General features: G+C 57.7%; 6 protein-coding genes across 6 annotated transcripts; 3 read left to right on the top strand and 3 right to left on the bottom strand.

Annotated features, from left to right (window-relative positions):
• Window positions 1–2,871: 2,871 nt before the first annotated feature.
• Window positions 2,872–3,309, top strand: B0I36DRAFT_320150 (uncharacterized protein). The gene has a single exon (XM_046153517.1). It carries the CDS (start codon window positions 2,922–2,924, stop codon window positions 3,123–3,125), a length of 204 nt encoding a protein of 67 aa, XP_046013674.1. The 5' UTR covers window positions 2,872–2,921; the 3' UTR covers window positions 3,126–3,309.
• Window positions 3,310–4,258: 949 nt separating this feature from the next.
• Window positions 4,259–4,915, top strand: B0I36DRAFT_348000 (uncharacterized protein; the record flags this gene model as incomplete). The annotated part of the gene is made up of 1 exon (XM_046156635.1): window positions 4,259–4,915. The coding sequence occupies one exon, from the start codon at window positions 4,259–4,261 to the stop codon at window positions 4,913–4,915; it is 657 nt and encodes a 218-aa protein (XP_046013673.1).
• A 1,737-nt stretch (window positions 4,916–6,652) lies between these two features.
• On the bottom strand, window positions 6,653–7,152 carry B0I36DRAFT_320146 (uncharacterized protein). Its single transcript, XM_046153516.1, has one exon. The coding sequence runs from the start codon at window positions 7,001–7,003 to the stop codon at window positions 6,773–6,775; it is 231 nt and encodes a 76-aa protein (XP_046013672.1). The 5' UTR covers window positions 7,004–7,152; the 3' UTR covers window positions 6,653–6,772.
• A 1,799-nt stretch (window positions 7,153–8,951) lies between these two features.
• On the top strand, window positions 8,952–11,722 carry B0I36DRAFT_320145 (Metallo-dependent phosphatase-like protein). Its single transcript, XM_046153515.1, has 3 exons — window positions 8,952–9,442; window positions 9,565–10,425; window positions 10,513–11,722. Exons 1-3 carry the CDS (start codon window positions 9,428–9,430, stop codon window positions 11,536–11,538), a joined length of 1,902 nt encoding a protein of 633 aa, XP_046013671.1. The 5' UTR covers window positions 8,952–9,427; the 3' UTR covers window positions 11,539–11,722.
• Window positions 11,723–12,557: 835 nt separating this feature from the next.
• Window positions 12,558–13,414, bottom strand: B0I36DRAFT_361599 (uncharacterized protein; the record flags this gene model as incomplete). The annotated part of the gene is made up of 2 exons (XM_046158505.1): window positions 12,558–12,778; window positions 12,850–13,414. 2 exons carry the CDS (start codon window positions 13,412–13,414, stop codon window positions 12,558–12,560), a joined length of 786 nt encoding a protein of 261 aa, XP_046013670.1.
• A 1,635-nt stretch (window positions 13,415–15,049) lies between these two features.
• Window positions 15,050–15,740, bottom strand: B0I36DRAFT_361598 (nitroreductase; the record flags this gene model as incomplete). Its single annotated transcript, XM_046158504.1, has 2 exons — window positions 15,050–15,367; window positions 15,450–15,740. The coding sequence occupies 2 exons, from the start codon at window positions 15,738–15,740 to the stop codon at window positions 15,050–15,052; spliced, it is 609 nt and encodes a 202-aa protein (XP_046013669.1).
• Window positions 15,741–17,563: the final 1,823 nt, after the last annotated feature.

Raw genomic sequence — 17,563 nt, 5'->3', positions numbered from 1 at the left:
TGGCACAGACTTTGGTTTGCTCTGCATATCTCTCCTCCTCCACCTCCACAGACTACTTTAGCACGCAGGCTAACAACAACCTGATGAGGGGAGGGGAAGGGATCGTCAAACTACTTACCCAACGGGCACTAAAAGTCGTTAGCTAGCTCCGGTGCTCCGTCTAGTGCGGCATAAGTAGGCGCCGAGACGAGGAGAATGAGCCCACCCTTGATTGAACTCTCCCCATTTCTATTCTTTCTTATCCTGTCCACTCCTCGGTGCTCCCTCGCTTTCTGGCTCGCGCGCGCCGTCCCGATAAGCTAAAGAAAGCTTTGACAATGGACTCTATTGTTCCGAGCGTTCGCTAGCCCAGAGGTCCCTTCTCTTTTCGCAGACGGCCCCTGCGGCTAAGCATTCTGCCATTAGGTGGCGGCGAGCCGGATAGCTCTGCATTGATGCTGGAGAAGAAAAGGGATCGGTCGGTTTCCGACGCAGGTCTTCTATGCTCTCGGATTCGAGAAGATGCGGCGAATTCCGTGCCTCGTGAACACACGACCGCCGGACCCAGACTCGGAAGAGGGGGAAAAGTCAAGGCGGCAGCGAAGTGGCTGGGCACGACTGATTGCCATGCGTGACTACTTCCCAGCCTTGATCATTGTGGGTTTGCACCTGTGCAGATTTTGCAGCATTTGGAAGAAGCGCGTACACCGCTAGGATGCGATACCACCGCATGACAGACCAACATGATTCGTGATGTGGATCTGGCCCAGCCTCACCAAGACACTCGACTCACGACTGAGTATAGCTGGCCACAAGAAGACAGGCATGACCTGTCCACAAAGTCCAGCCACGCGAGCCAGCGGGAAGGGTGCATGGGTCATTTACTTCCCTGGTTGTAGACGATCAGGCAGGCCGGATCGACAAGGTTTGCTTCCTGTTCCAAGGAAACAGGCCAACTTCAGGGTCACAGCAGAGGAGGAAAAGGCCCGGGGTGGGTGATGGGAAAGTTGCAAATGCGATCATGAGAGCGGACCTCGAGAGACTGGCGGTGACCAGATGAGGGCCCGGAGAAGGACCCTCCACATACTCATGTGAGGCGGGCAAGCGCCTATAGAGTCCCCATAACACTACACCGAGCCTTGAGACATATTCACAAGGCTCACGTGGGGCAATCGAGATCGCGGGTGTTAAAAAGAGGCAGTAGACCCAGCCAAGGGATAAAACTTCCTGATCCAAGATATCGACTTTTCAGAATCCGATCGTCGCCCAAAGAGCCAGTGGGTTGGCGATTGTCTCGTGTTGCACCGATGTGCGGCGGGATTGTTCTTCAACCAACGGGACCAAGTGGAGAGTACGGCACCAACAACAGGACCCAGCTCATTCTTGGGGCTGGCTTGTGAGAGCCTGACCAGAAGGCTGGCAGAAATCAACCAGGAAGACAAACAAAAATCACAGCGTCATCGAAACCGCACGAGGAGCTTCTCATCGCCACAGTTCCCACCGCCGGGGGCTTGCAGTGCCCGAGGACGACGACCGACTGGTCAGCCTGGAGAACTGGATAATATTCACGTATCAGGCGCGCGACTCTCGCGCCGAGACGAAAGCCCGCGACCATCCAGGTAAGGGAGGGACGATCAGCAGCACGAAGGGTCCTCGGGATCAGACAGGTGTTTTCGCCTGGTGGGAGCGCTAACAGGTGAGAGGGTTGCGCCCGTGCGGCGCGGCGGGGTTGCAGTGGCCGTGATTGTTGTTGATGGTGTCTACGCCGGCTACATTCGAGTATGTGTTGGTCGAGTCACTGCGAAAAGGGACGAGGCTAGGACTGATGGGCCCAATATTGGACGCCACCAGCTTGAAAAGCGTAGGATGCTGAAGTTTAGCTCCGGAGAGGCTGACCTGGGAGGGCAGGAGCCTGTCAGCCGCAAGAACGGGCATCATGGAATGTCGTCACCGGCAATGTAAGCCTAGCAGTGGCGGGACGGCGGCAGTGTGCGGGTTCGTCTGAACAATGTACTGTATTCCGTGCAGTAGCGAGTGCGCAGTGAGGGCTGCCGCAACGGCGTGTCTTGGAATGCTGCGTGAATGCAAACTTTGTGTTGAAGGACGAATGCGCAAGGCGGGCGGTTGAGGTGTGGTTGGCGGCGGGCAAGGAGCAACCCTGGAGTGGCGCCCCTGCAGTGGCCGGAAGAGGGCAGGCAGGGTCATCTGACTGGCTGTGTCCAGCGCTGCAGGGCCCCGCAGCGGGGCGCAGTGGGCCGCAGCTGTCACCCAGAGGGTGTGCAGGGGTGGCTTGCCTGATCGGGACGGGGGCCAGCAGATGGCGCCGGGCACTAATCAGCTGTGCGTGCTAAAGCTGGCACGACAGCGCTAGGGACGTTGACAGGCAGAGCACACGAGGATCAGATAGACTTCAGAGTTGGCCAAGCAAGCCACAATGCAGATCCAGATCCAGACAGACAATGGCGGACAAGGGCGGGCTCTATCAGTGAGTGATCGGGGCTAGGCAGCTCTAGGCAGTGAGAAGGGTGCCTCCAAGCACGATGAAGCCTGGAACGAGCAGCCCTCTGGAACGAGCATGCGCAGTGTTTCGGAGCTCGAGACAGCCACGGCTGACCTGCCCGGGCTTGGCCGTCCTGCACCTCGTCGTCCATCTTCAAGATTGGCTGTCGGGTTGCAGAGACACGCGTGTGCCGTCCTCGGTGGAGCTAACTCGAGCATGCACGCCGCACTGGCTGCTTCGTAATCCTCGGCCTGCAGCCCTTCGTGATGGACGATGACGAAACGCCTGCTGAGGTCAGTCCCGAGCACTATTGAAGCCTAATGGGGGTCCCTTTTACAGTGGCCGCCGGCCGGCCAGCCAGCCAAACAGACAGACAGACATACAGACATACAGACAGTACAGACAGGCTTGACGATGTCACCAACTTCCAAGGATACCCACGATGCCCTCGCCCAAGCATCTCCACTCCGGCCGCCTTCTTTTTGTCGCCGGATCCAGACCGCCCTCGATACGCACGGCATCGCTCGCCGCCGGCGTATCGCACCAACAGCCGTGCGCATCGTGCAGCGCGCGCCCTGCAAGGTACGCTGCATGCCTTCCTGTCGCCGCCTCGCCGCTGCAGACGGATGGACGAGGGGACGGCTGATGGCATCACACTCGGAGCACCCGCGCACGCACGCTTCCCCGCCATCGGCATGTTGCTTGCACTCGCGGCGCCTTCGGCACCTGCGCGGCGATCAGCACGCGTGTGCTCAACGAGGCTCATCCAAGGCAGGGCCAGCCACACTACCCACACGGCACACGGGAGGGGGAGGCCATCACAAGTCAGATGGCCACTGGGGACCCATCCTGGAGGGTGGGAGTGATGTCTCATCAGCTTACCTGAGCCCCCCGCCATCCAGCCATTAGCAGGCGCGCGTTGCGCCTACTACCCGAACCCATCCGCCGCCAGTGGCTCAACGTGATGCCGCAGCGTCGTGTGAGAGGCCTGATACGCCGCACCACCCGCCGCCAATGGCCTGACGCGTGATGCCTCTTTGGGATGTGCGCTGCAGGTTCACGGCCGTGAGGCTCCAAGCACGCTATATCCGCCCTCCCTGCTCCGACAGGCCCACCCCGCCCATGCACCATCTGCACCACCGTCCCCACCAGGCTTCCAACTTCCCAGCCCCTAGCTGCCAACCTTTGAGAGCCTTGGATCTTCACAGGGCTGGCCCCAAGCACAAGGGGGGCCCTGGTGATGCCGTCCTGATCCACACCGGGCACGCGGGCTTGGCCGCTCCTGCCGTCTCGCTCTCCTTCTGCCTGCCGGGATCAGACGGGCACGGGAAGCTGCCTGCGTCGTATATATCTGCACGACGCCGCATCGCCACTCTGCATCGCCCTTCCGCTCTGTATCCTCCCTGCCGTATCATATCTTTGCCCGATTACATCAGATTTCCTGGTCGGGATATCCTCAACACTACCGTCCAAAAGAACCATATCATCTTCCTCCGACCTCTCCTGGCAAAGAAACTCTCTGAGCCGGTCCCAACCCGGCAAGCCCTTCCTCAAAGGCTCGCATATATTTTATACAAGCCTGTGAAGTCCTGCAAAGAAACAACCATATCCGGCGGTCCATCGCAGGCATAAAAAACAATAACAAAAACACACACAATGACGTTCACCTACTTTGGAACGCCCCCACCAGTGCGGTCTGATACTTGGCCGGCGAGCCCGGGGCAGATGCCACCGTCTCTCGACGACGACTGCTTCACCACCGACGACGATGAGGGTGACATGCCCCTGCTGCAGGACGAGAACCCCTTGACGTACTTCCTGACGCCTCCTACGCCAAAGCACGAGGAGCTCGAATTCGAGTTCGACTTCGACGCCGGCATCGAGGACGCCAGCCACCCCAGAGAGTACGTCCGCAGCATCAGCCCCTCCACTCTGGATGGCCTCAAAAAGTACAAGCCAAGAGGAAGCGAGCCCTCGTCTCGGTCCGACTGCGCCATCCTGGATGACGATGAAGACGATGACGACGATGAAGACTACATCCGTCTCCAGCCCAGCCAGCCTCTGCCCTTTGGCTTCGAGACTTACTTTGACCAACCTCGCCAGCCTCTGTCCAAGACACCTGAGGCTCTGCTCTCTCCACCCACGTTTCATGTCGGCTCTCTCAGCCACCGGCCATCCAAGCGCTTTGCTCCTCCTCGTCGCCCCTTCCGCGGCCGTTCCCAGACTATTGCTTTGACGCGGCGGCATTCGTGGCGTGAGCCAAGCCCTGACGTTTGGTCCATCGACGAAGAGCCTGAGAAGGAGACCATGAGCGAGCGGGGCTTGAGCCTCGAGAACCTCGCCGATGCATACAAGACACAGCCTATAGACATCCCTGCTGCAAAGCCCACAAAGAAGGTCAAGAAGGTCCGGTTCATCCTCCCCACCAAGGAGTAAATGGCGCACGACTACATCATGTATTTCTGTTTTTGGATTTCTCCCTTTCCCTTCTTCCTCTCCTTACATACCCGAGCATGTGCCAAAAGTACATGAAGCATCGCACTTGTCTCTGGGTCTTGCATACAACCTGGCGTTTTGGAATTAAGTGGCGGGCGGGCGGTGCATTTGTTCTTTCTTCACTGTGTCAACGACAAGGACTGTCTGTTTCCTTTCATCATCAAAGGCTGGCTCTGAAGTGGGAAAGGTCGTCACACTTTGGCATTTTGGGGAAGGGTTCAAGGGGCATAATCAGCATTTTGGGGTGGCATACTTTGTTTGTTTTTTGGTGTTTTGGTCTCGGCATTTCGTCATCTGTCTCCTTCATATGTCCTGGCGGATACCCTTGCGCATTTTCATATCATCTACAAGCTCTCCTTGAATACACACAGACAAATGTCTTGGCACTTACCAAACACGGTTATTGCAAAGAAACATTTGCACCTCTGCATGTTTGTCGCGCATGAAAGCTGCTTTGCTCTGTGTGTACTTGTGTGCACTTGTGCGTATATCTGAATGTGTCCTCTGTACACGTCTTAGTACTCCATCTTGGCGATGTGGCTTTTGCTCGCAGAAGAAGAAGAACAACAATAAGTCAGGCCTCGCTTTGTTCGGAACCGTCGTATACAGAGTGGCTTACACGCTCTAGCCGCTCGACCCCGTCGTTCGGCGATCTCCGACGACGACGACGACGACGATGACAAAGGGTCACCAGCTGGGCTGGATACGGGATGGCGTTGGTGGTGGTGGTGTTTTTGATGATGAGAGAAACCCGGAACGGCCAGTAAGATGAGAGAGAGCGAGGAGGCGTCTTCACTTGCATGAACCCCCCTGCAAGCCTCTTCCCCCCAAAGGAAGTCCCCAGATAGGATAACAACGACTCAGAAGACGAAGGTGTGGATGTATACATCTGTCTGTGAGCGCAGGCAGGCAGGCAGGCACCACATTCGACTCATCCGGGGAGGGGGGATGACAGGGTGACCAATGATGAGTGTGTGGTTACACCAACTCCGCCACTGTCAATGCGGAACTAGTAGCACCACCACTCCTCCATCACCCGCTCCGCATGAACAGGTGGTGCTAGTGATTCCAAAAGGGGGAAGAGACAGATGAGTGGGCGTAGTTGGTTCGTGACTTGACGAGGAGAGAGGGAATGAGGGTGAGAGTGTGCGTGTGTACATACACCAAGTGCGTAAGTACGCATGGGTGTGCTCGTGCGCTTGCTTGGCTTGGACAGAAATGGGCTTTGGCTGGATCTCTCTCCTTGGTTTCCAGAAAATGGCCAGCAGCAGCGGCAGCAGCAGCAGGAGCACATGGGAATGTGACTTGTGATGGTGTGCTTTCTGCTTCGTCGATTGCGACTGTGACTGTGACTGTGACTACCTGCCTGCCTGCTCAAATTGTGTGATGACTGAGCCACCTCTCTCTCCCCCCCTCAAACAGTGCATGGACAAAGGCGGAGGAGAGTAGAGGGTACTGCACCCGCGCGAGCGACTTGACTTACATCCGCACACACACACCGCCCACTTCCCCTTTTGGGCAGTGAGCAGTGAGCAGTCAAGGAAAAGAGTGTGTCAGCGTGACCGCATGTCTTGCGGGTGTGCAACTGTTCACACACATTCTGGCCGCATTTTTGATCAGAACACCCTGGCTCGTTTCGTGGGCCGGGCTTTTTCAGGCTTCCGTCAAGAAGCCCCAGATTATTTAGTCATGCACGGGTAAGGTAGGAGAGTCAGTCACGCCCGGGTTGCCTTGATCGTGGGGGGAAACTTGTGTGGGTGTTGTGTACCTCTGTGGTTTTCCTCCGTGGGGGGACGGTCATGGGGATTTGGAATCTCGGTGCGGTTGGGTGAAGTTTGCTCTGCTTTTGTAATTGTACAAACGTGATCTTTGTGTAGAGTGTTCCCACTGACAATGACCGTCCCGGGGGTCTGGATCTCTTGTTGCGGGCCGGGTGTCAGCGAAAGCAGGTGAGAGGAATTGCATTGGGAGCAAGCCAAGCCAGCTAGCTACTCGCCTCATGCGTCTTCTTGTCTTGTCCCTGGGCATTGCGCGGTGCTCGACGGCATCTCATTAGCGCAGGACGCGAGTGCGAGCTTCTGGAATGTGACACCTCGCTCGAATGAGCCAGCCCGTTTTCCAAGTCGTGCGCAAAGTCTCCGGGGGCACAGCTCTTGCGCAGCTTATGTTTGTGGTGGTGGTGTGGCAAACGTCAGCAGGGCGCCTGCAGGGGTCCCTGCGTTACGATAATGGTGTGGGTGCTTACCGACACCTTGGGACTTTGGTCCGGGGTTTCGGGAGGGGAGAGAGGGATTTCTTTCCAGTCTGAGCAAAGAGGGAGGGGTCTACCCAGGAAACCCCAGGCGTGGGTTCTTCTTGGGAAACGGGAAAGCAGGGGGGACGGGGTATTCGAGAGTGACTGCCCAGATATGCAACGGCCTGTAGGATCATTGCATGGGCTTACATGGCTGGCGCTTGCGAGACCGATCCAGGCAGGTAAGCAGGCAGGTATGCAGGCAGTCAGGTTTCTATTTGCGGACACGGCCGGAGACCGAAAGGCCAAGGTGAACAAGAGGCAGCCATCTAGGAGTGTCAGTCGGGACGATTCGCCAAAAGACGAGGGGGGGTCATCGGTTCACCTTGCTTGCTTGAATGTCGGAGATAGCCGGCATTTACTTGACCGTGTCGGACTGAACCTGTCTCGCTCGCTACTCGCTTGCTATTGACAGGGATCAGCTTGTAGGGCTGAGCGATACGCGAGGTGGCGCGGACAAGTTACCACGTGGTCGGGAGTTCTGCAAAGACAGAGGACTAAATGGGCCTGGATTGGTCAGGTCATCACGTCTTGGCCTCGGGTCATGACAAACGCCGAATCGTGACAGTTTCCTCAAGAAGGTTCTCGCTTTGTGTAGCCACATTTGATCCTGTGTGACACGTGCGGCTCGGGCAATGCATCTGGGACGGGTCCACGCCTCGAGATCACGCATCCAGCGAGCACACACGACTCCTAAAATGTGCTAGAAGTGGAAGTAGAGAAAGTACAGCCAATCACATCTTGAAGCCGCTTTGCAAGCATTTGGTAATGTCTCGAGAGGCCACGATGTTGAGTGCGGATGCATCAGACCGAAAAGTATCAGACGAGGCAGCGCATATCTAGTTCTATCCTTGGAAGCCCTTGACGTAGCCTGGAGCAAAGTGCGGGATGCAGGGTGCGGTAGAGGTAGATGCTGAAAGGTACTTGGCCTCGGGAGATTGACTCATGTTGATCTCTCAAAGACATCTAAGGTGCGTGTGCCTGTCAAGTCCAGGCATTTCTCGCCAGCACGATGGAATTCTCGTCGAACTCACTTTCTGGTCCTTGCACAAGCCAACTAATCCAGGAGACCGTTGGGTTGGTAGTTAGGTGATGCTTGGCTGAAGGAGAACAATTGTTGATCGTTGACGCAGATTCAAGTTGCTGACATGTCGTCGTATCCTAGACCAAGCAAGTCAGAGCTTGCGCAATAGCCTTTCCTCTCGCAATGCGGTGTCTAGCAAGAACGATCCAGTAAAAGCTTGGCGGACGCGTCATGTTTGTGATGCCGCCAACGCTCAGCACGTGCTGTCAAAGCTTTGGTGATGTTGTTTCTTCTTTTTGCACGCGATCTCGCCTGCTCTACTGTTGTCACCCACCTATTATTATGTATGGCTCGTCCCGTCTCTCTGAAAACAGCATTTCGTTGCGACGAGTTCCACTTTTCCTGCACCCCGGAATTCCCAGGTTGGTTTGTTCTGGCAACCCTGCCGGCCGGCCGCGATCAGCAAAGCCGCCTTGTGGGTCACGGTGCTCTGGCATGCCGGCTCCAGGAGCCTAGCGTACGCAGTATGCCCGTCTGCCCAGCTCACGACGAAAGCAGGCCAGTAATTACGTATGCAAGCTTGGCTTGGGAAAAAGAACATCATTCCACTGGATTGGCAATTCCACGCGGCCCTCGAGATCCATGGCACCTGCGCGGCCAGCTACTTTTCGTGTAAGCGCCGAAACCACATGCTCTCTTGGCACGTTCTAGACCCCTCCCGCTAATCGATAGAGCTGTGCCAGATGGATGGTATTCCCCAAGCCCATGATGCCCACACTTCCAACCCTTCTGAGCTCCCAGAGCCCGCAATCACGACCACATCCACAACCACAACCACCACTATCATCGCCAGCCCGTCAAAAGAGATTCTCACCATCCGCGCCCCAGAAAGATCCTTAGTCTATCCCCAGGCGTCCTAGATACTGGCCGAAAGCATCGCCTGAACCACCGACCTCGACAGTCTCGCTCCACTTCCTGATCGTCTCCTCACCACTGTCGATCGAAACCACCGCTACTCAAAAAAGATGCTGCCGTGCCCATCATAGCAGCCAGCCGTCGTTTCCCACCTGCCATATCACTACACAAACCGGGCGCCGCCTCAAGCTTTTGCTTGGCCTGAGCGCGAGCTCCCACAATGACCCGCCGCATTGTAGGTCGTCCGTCCCGTCCCCCTTGCGACCATCTCCGTGTGGGGACAACAAGACAAACCCTTTTCGAGGACGGGACCAATACTGACAAGAACACACACTCGCTCTCTCTCTCGGCGTTTAGGTGCGCACAATCACCCAGCTCGCGGGCGTGACCGTCGTCACATTCCTCGTCATCCTCATCCTCGACCGCAACTACCGGGTCCTCCCCAATGCCGTCCACGAGTACATGCCCCAGCACCACCACGGGCTGGTGGTCACCGACCTCACGCTGACGACGTGCTCCTCGGCGAACCCCTTTTCGTCGTGCGACCTCGACAAGGCCGTCTGGCACCGCATCGACAAGGACCTCTACCTGGGCAGGAGCTGGTTTGCGAGCGCGTACCTGCATGTCCAGCGCAAGAAGGAGGAGGAGCTGACCAGCGAGGACAGCGTCGTCGTCGACGTCGCCGTGGGCAGGCGGGACCCGTCCGAGAATGGCGACGACACCAAGGCAGATAAGAACAAGAACAAGAAGAACAAGCAGTGGGAGTCGCGGCCGGCTGGGATATGGATCCTACGGTCGGAGAAGCGGCACGCGAGCGACTCGGACAAGGCCGTGACGGCGGTGGACGCGCTGTTTGGCGACGACGCCGTCGAGGCGCGCGACGGCTGGCACATCCAGGGCACGCCCTTGCTGCTCGACACCAAGGCCGAGTCGGTGCACCTGACGGTGCGCCGCGGCAGCCCCGTCGAGCCCGTCAAGCCGCAACCAAAGGTCAGGGAGAACGGCAGGTTCAAGATCATGCAGCTTGCCGACATACACCTGAGCACCGGCGTGGGACACTGCCGAGACCCGGTGCCCAACGAGTACGCCGGAGGGCCGTGCCTCGCCGACCCGAGGACCCTGGACTTTGTCTCGCTCATGCTGGAGGAGGAGAAGCCGGATCTGGTCGTCTTGAGCGGCGACCAGGTTAATGGCGATACGGCGCCAGACGCCCAGACGGTAAGTCGGCGGCACGCTGCACCTATTCTTTAATGGAAAAATGGACTTCGATTGGCTAAAACCTACGACGGCGATGACGACACCTAGGCCATCTTCAAATATGCCCAGCTCCTGATAAAGCACAAGATCCCGTACGTGTGCATCTTTGGCAACCACGACGATGAAGGACTGGCCGTGTCTCGGGCGACCCAGATGGCGCTCATCGAGCAGCTTCCGTACTCGCTGTCGGTCGCCGGCCCGGACGACATCGACGGGGTGGGCAACTACTACATCGAGGTGCTCGCGCAGGGCGCGTCCAAGCACTCCGCCATCACAATATACCTGCTCGACTCGCACTCGTACTCGCCCGACGAGCGGCACTTCCCGGGCTACAACTGGATCAAGCAGAGCCAGATTGACTGGTTCACGCGCACGGCGTCGGGCCTCAAGAAGCAGCACAAGGAGTACACCAAGATCCACCTCGACGTGGCCTTTATCCACATCCCCTTACCCGAGTACGGGCTGCCGGAGAACCCGAAAGTGGGCGAGTGGAGGGAGGGCGTGACGGCGCCGACGTTCAACTCGGGCTTCCGCGACGCGCTGGTCGAGCAGGGCGTCGTGATGGTCGGGTGCGGCCACGACCACGCCAACGAGTACTGCATGCTCTCGTCGACCTCGCCGCCAGACGAGGAAGAAGGGGCGGAGCAGACAGGCGGGAAGGGGGGCAAGAAGGGAGGGAAGCGGTCAGACAAGTCCCCCCGAGATGGAGAGCAGGAGCAGGAGCAGAAGCAGACCAAAGTCATCCACCCGGAGCTGTGGATGTGCTACGCCGGCGGCGCCGGGTTCGGGGGGTACGGCGGGTACGGCGGCTTCGTGCGGCGCGTGCGCTTCTACGACTTTGACATGAACGTCGCGCGCATCACGACGTACAAGCGCGTCGAGTACGTCGCTCCCCCGGGCGGCGGCGACGACGCCGGGCGGCCGGTGCAGGATATCAAGGCCCGCGTGGACGAGCAGGTCATTGTCGACGGAGGCGTCGTGCAGCCGCCCCCTGTCGTCGAGGAGGAGGCGGAGGCTGCTGCTGCTGCTGAAGGCGAGCGGGGAAATGGACAGAGGAGGAAGAGGAGGCGGTAGTGCTGCTGACTTTTCAAACTTGGACTTGGAGAAAGAAGAAGAAAATCATAGTGCAGTTAATTTTGGGCGAAAAAACAAAGGACTCGAGAGAGAACGTCGTGGCTTTGGCACGCGCGGCGCGACTGGGCTTGGATAGCAACCTAGCCTTTTTCCATATGAATATATATATACACTAAGTACGGAATAACCCTGCTTCCTCTTCCTGCGTCATGGCTTGGGATGGTGTCGTGACTTTGCTGTCTTCTGTTTCAGAGCCGGCCCGGATGGAACTCGCCTCTCCTAGTAGCATTGTTAGGCGGCCCCGAGGGACGTGGCGCAACTGCTCGCGGCGAGATGAGACGACTCTCGACAGATATTACGAGAAGAGTCTGTCCTTGAGTATTCCGTGGTCATGTATACTGGGATCACGAAGGAGATGGGATCTATTTGACGCGGAGTGATCACGCCAACGTCGTACTAGCCCTTCCTTCTCCCCTCTGCTTTCTGCCCGTGCGATCACGATGGGAACCGTCCATTTCCTTCACCAACTTGGCACTCTTGGGGCAGAATTTCTTTCCCAGATCATTTACAGGAGTCTTCGGTATCTCGCCATCTGAGCCCCAGAACCTGAATGTACGCCGCGGCCATTTCTTCAACGTTTTACCATATATTGAATGATCCACACGCAAGATGGGTATAAGCTCTAGCTAATGATGTCCCGTAACTCCATGACAATGCATAATATGCGACCAGTAAAACGCTCCCCAGATGAGACCATTTCTCCGGTTCCAACCCCAACCTCGTGCTCTGCCCATACCGTCCCACTGAAGTGCTGTATGTGAAGGAAAGCCCCAGAATAGATGTGGAAGAAGGCTCATACCGAGACATTGCTGGAACCAACTGGAGCTGGAGCGTTCGTTGGTGGTGTCTGCGCAATGACGGTGCCGAGCTGTGAACCCGCTGCCTGTTGTGTTCGCGACCAACAGCTCTCTGCATACGATCAATGTCTTGGACCGTGAACCAAGAACACCTGGCCTGACTCAACGTCGGGGCGGCAGTTTATAAGGATTTGGCAGGAACAAATAAGCAAGCGGGTTCTGCTCATTGATAATGTCATAATCCCGGCTGTAGCTGTACGGACCCGCCAGCAACGACGACAAGCCAGCTGAATTCGCATCCCGCCGCTCTCGTCTCCTCTCAAAGGCGTTGTCGCCAGAATGAGGGAACTCGAGTCTGGGATCTATGATCCTCCCCTGGCGCTCTGTTGGTCCAATGTCAGCTATAGAAACAAATGACATGACGGCATTGCTTCTTGTTGGAGGAGATACTCACTCACGACCCAGCACACCAAGAGCCGTCCTTCCATCCCGCGAATCTCCCTCTCGACGCCGTCAGCGCCTTTCTCCGCCGCCAGCTGCCGAATACGCCGCCACGCAGCAGCATCGTCAAAGCGCAGATCTGCCCCATAGTCGTACCTGCGGACGCGGAAGCACACGACAAGAGGACCGGCAGACCTCCATGACACGCTGCGCGAGATCTCGGAGCTCAGATCCGGTACTATCAGCGCCGTCCTGTGAGACCAACGACTGCCTCGCCTCCCGGGGAAGCTCTCCGCGGCGGCCTCCTGGAGCTGGTCAACCGTCTGGACGCAGACGCTGGCAAAGAACGGCGGACTCTGGCCATATTGGCCGTCGGCACTGCTTCGGCTTGGTCGCCGCCAGCGTGGAGCATATCCATGGGAAGAGGCAGTCGTCGCCGTTGAATAGCTACTTGCTGTGGTCGTGTCTGAGAAGGCCAGATGTTGGGGGTATGGATGGCGGACGGCAAAGGCCGGGCCGATGGTCTGGGTGTAGGTGTAGGATGCCCTAAGGTCCTCGATGCCGGTTCGTCGCCTCATGTCCCTTCTCTGTGATGGTTATGATGATGATGACAAGAATCTTTGTGCGTGAGAGGACGTGTCATGATAGCAGGAGAAAGTGCGGGACGATGGCGGCCATGAGAGGATCGTTACAACATGTCATATACGAACGGGTTGGAGGGTGGGCAGTAAGGCATGATGATGATAGCGATGACCATTAAGTAAGAAGAGGGAGGATGACCTTTTTTTTCTTCTCTCGCGCCTCACCGAGACGACATGAGGAATGAATGACAAGGACGCGCTTTTGCTTGTCGTCGGGGAAGGAGCAAGCAAGCAGCGGGTGTGCAGGTTGGCAGCGACCAGACCACGCGCCAGCGCCGCCATGGATGCGGACACTGGAGCTCCAGTCCACATGACCGGGAACGCTGGTCATGATGGCCGGCGTCACTCGGGCCGCGACGAGTGCACACTGCCCATGTGAGCCGCGCGGAGGCCGCAAGTCCGTGGTCGGATCTGCGCAGCTGCTGGAGATGCGATTTCTGCTGGCCCAGACACCTGGCTCATGTTGCTGCCGTTACCTGAAGGGGAAGGGCTGGCCCGCTCTGCGAGACCCCACCATGGAAACATGACAGGATGAACCATGATGGTGTTGCTTGGTGTTGACGCTAGGCTGCGTCGCCGTTGGGGCGCGCGTGCCAGTGCTCTGCCGCCTCATTTCGCAGTGGCCAATGAGCCGCGCGCGACGGCGCCGGCTGGACCAGGAACAAGCTAGAAGCCCTTCAGGAACGGGGTTTCATCGCCATCGCCGTCCTAGTCGTCCTGAGGGCCTTAGGCTGCATCGGGCAAGAGCTGGCTGAGCCCGTGGCCATCCTGTCCATGTCTGCCGTTATATCGCACGAGATTAATATTGCAAGCGGCCCGACGGCGGCCTTGGGCACGCTGCTCATGCAGGCCGTGCGCGCCGAGGAGCAGATCAGTGTCGCCAATCTGCTGCGCAGTGGCCATTGTCTTTATCGTGATCTCTACGTCACCTGGTCCGGCGGCAACCGCGGAGGCTTTTGTCATGCTGCCGTTAACTACTGCGAGAGAGAGCTCTGAATCAGACCTCGGGACACTCTGGGTGCTGTCCGATTGGCCCCAAACAGGCAAGGCGAGGGTCATTCCTCTACATCCCAGCGGGTGCGAACAACCAGCTGAGAGAGAGGCATGCTTGCGACGAGGCGCGAGAGATCGGCGCAGAGGCATCCACCCAGAGCTCTGACCTTGTCTTGTGTAGGCAGCCTGCAGGTGGTCGCGTCAGCTGAAGAGAGTGCCTGATCGGCCTGCTCACTTGCCAGCAAGCGCATCTGACGCGCATGCAGACAGAACCTTCTAAGTTTGTCATCTCCCACGTGCCGCGCCAAGCCTCGAACCGCTGCAGGCTGCACGTGGTACACACCCCCATACATATCACGGCTGACCTCCCCAACATCGCACCTACGTACAAAGAGTAATAACACATCCTCACTTTCTCCGTCAATTGCTGTGTTGCACCGGGTAATTCGGATTATATTCAAATCGCTATGCAAAATGCTGACGCTGGTCTAGTTATTCCTCCTCTGCTTCTCTCTGATGATCCGCCACACAAAGGGACCACCTCGATGACGTCTGTCGCGGTCGTCTACCGATGCACGCTTAAGCACCAAAGACCTTGACCTTCTCCTCGACAGGCTTGAACTCCTTGGCGCCAGCCTCGGCGGCACGGCCACCAATGACGAGCTGCGAGGTGAGCTTCCAGCTGGCGGGGAGCTCCCAGGTCTTGGCAACCTCCTCGTCAATCAGAGGGTTGTAGTGCTGGAGGTTGGCACCGAGGCCCTCGACCTCGAGAGCGGTCCAGACGGTGTACTGGAGCATGGCACCGCCCTGGGTGGCCCAGACGGGGAAGTTGTCGGCGTAGAGGGGGATGGCCTTCTGGAAGCCCTGGATGACATCCTGGTCCTCGAAGAACAGAACCTGTACAAGGCAAGAAATGCCGAGGTCAGTCGGCTGTGTCATTGTGCCTGCGGCTTGGCTTGGGGGACTGCAGATGACTTACGGTAGCGGCACCGGCCTTGAAGCCAGCCATACGGCCGGCAGTGCCCTCCCAGTTCTCGGCAGGGACGATCTTCTTGAGGGTGGCGGTGGTGATGTCCCACAGCTTGTCGTGGTTCTCGTCAAAGAGGATGACGGCACGGTTGGACTGCGAGTTGAACGAGGTGGGGACGTGCTGGACGGCCTCCTGGACAATCTCCTGGATGCGGGCCTTGGGGATGGGGAGCTCCTTGTTCAGGGCATAGTAGGTGCGGCGAGTCTTGATGAGCTCGATGACGGCGTTGGGGGCAGACATTGTGGCGGTTGACGAGTGTCGAACGGGTGTCCTGGTGAAGTTGTTTCTGTTGCAGTTGGCAGGGGAGAGCAGACCGAGTCTAGCTGGTGCAGAAGGCGAGAAGATGCGAGTGGATGGAGCGAGTCTGGGAAGGCGCGAGATTGTTCTGGTTACGAGGGAAGCCATCGTGATCTACTTATACCCGAGAGTCCTTTGAGGGGCACGGTCAAGATGCGGTCTGGAGTCAAAGAGGGGTTCATCTTGCATTAAAGGCCTGCGAGTTTCCTATCCCACGCAGACTCGCAGGGCAACTGAGCATCCGGAGGGCCCCGTACGGGCCCTCAGTTGCCGCAGGGTTCCCGAAGGCCCACATCAAGCCTAGATGGCGACATCGCGTGTTGATGAGAAAGCGCTTCGTAATAGAGGCCCGCCGTTCCTGGCAGTGGGCCCAGGGCCTGACAGCCCGCTGAATAATCATCTCCTGGAGATGGAGCGCCCGAGCGAGGAAGACTGCCAGTGCTGTACAGATAGATCCCTGTCTCGGCAGGCAGTCGGCGGGGACAACTCGAGTAGCCGGTGGGAGACACCCAACCCATGTGAGAGCGAGTCAGGGCCGGCCATCACGACGCAATCGTGCCATCTGCTGCACGCCTTCGAACGCTCAAGGGCTTGCAAAGCTGGGCTCGTCGGGGCAGGGTCGGGGGTTGCCGCATGCCGCTCCAGACAGATTCTGTTTGCAGTGACGCAACTTGGATGATTGTGCTGGCCCTTGCAAAGCTTGACTCGGCTGGCTGGAGCGGCTTCTAGAAATGTCCAGGTTAGTCTCGGGTCAAGTTCTCAGGAGAAGCCAGTGAGAAGAACCCCACCGTGTTCCAGTCTAGTATCAAAGGCAAGATACGGTACCTGTTGGGAAGACCCCCCTGGAACTGGTGGACGTCAACCTCCGGACTCAATGCGTGAGCGCCTACCCGCCCGGGACTAAATTGAGTGCTTGGTTTGTAAAGCTTCAGAGTGCCAGGCCATCCTCGGGCTCAAACTGCACTCCGCAACCCGTGCAAACCTGTGATTCTTGCTTGGTCTAGAAACCTGCAGGTGCTTGGCGCCACAGCCGTCGTGCGCTGATTGCTGCTTGCCCCTCTGGTGGGGGTCGGGGTTCGTCGCTCGGCCCCTCCACGACTTGACGACCCTTGCTCGGCTACCAAAGTTAATCTAGCATAGCCGGCTTTGTGCACCGCGATTTGTCAGTCTTACTTAAGACAGAAATACTGCGTACTCAGCGCTCGATCCTTTCGATGCTTTTGCCCCCCATCGTCGTGGCAACGGTTCATCGCGCCAGCCAAGTCCACACCACACAAGACATGGTGGCCGTCCCTTGGAGCATGTTTTCTTCATCGGACAGCAGAACCGAGCGAGACAAAAGTCCTTCACCCACATTTGCCATGCATTTGCGTCGAGACTCATGCCCATCTATCACCAGGCACTAGGTTTGCAAACTGGGTCTCGATCAGGATTCAAGGCGAGCAAAAAGAACGTATACTTGGTCGACGAGACGCTTTGGTGTAGACGACAGTCTCTGGCGTGGTTGATCCTCCTCTTGCGAGGGCTGCGTGCGCAATTGTCCCGCTTTGCGGGCACTTGCCACCAAAAACTACCCGACACTGTCCGTGGCTGACGTATAAGTACTCAATCTTCCTCCAATCATTACCTCTATTGAAAGAGGGGCCTGGTCAGTCATGTAAGTCAACTATCGCGTGCCTCGGCGTGTGCTTGTCCCTACACAGACTAGCCACGGACACCAACTACAAGTAGAGGTGATCGGTCGTAAGAAATATCGTTTGTTGGAA

Source organism: Microdochium trichocladiopsis (assembly GCF_020744255.1).
Source record: "Microdochium trichocladiopsis strain MPI-CAGE-CH-0230 chromosome Unknown B0I36scaffold_4, whole genome shotgun sequence".
Lineage (NCBI taxonomy): Eukaryota > Fungi > Ascomycota > Sordariomycetes > Xylariales > Microdochiaceae > Microdochium > Microdochium trichocladiopsis.
This window is presented reverse-complemented; position numbering and strand designations above follow the sequence as displayed.

Excerpts from the sequence above, each read along its gene's own strand:
- B0I36DRAFT_320146 (XM_046153516.1), bottom strand. The coding sequence starts at position 7,003 with ATGCCCAGGGACAAGACAAGAAGACGCATGAGGCGAGTAGCTAGCTGG.
- B0I36DRAFT_320150 (XM_046153517.1), top strand. The coding sequence starts at position 2,922 with ATGCCCTCGCCCAAGCATCTCCACTCCGGCCGCCTTCTTTTTGTCGCC.
- B0I36DRAFT_320145 (XM_046153515.1), top strand. Across the intron at positions 10,426-10,512 it reads CGGCGCCAGACGCCCAGACG|GCCATCTTCAAATATGCCCA; the intron begins GTAAGTCGGCGG and ends GACGACACCTAG.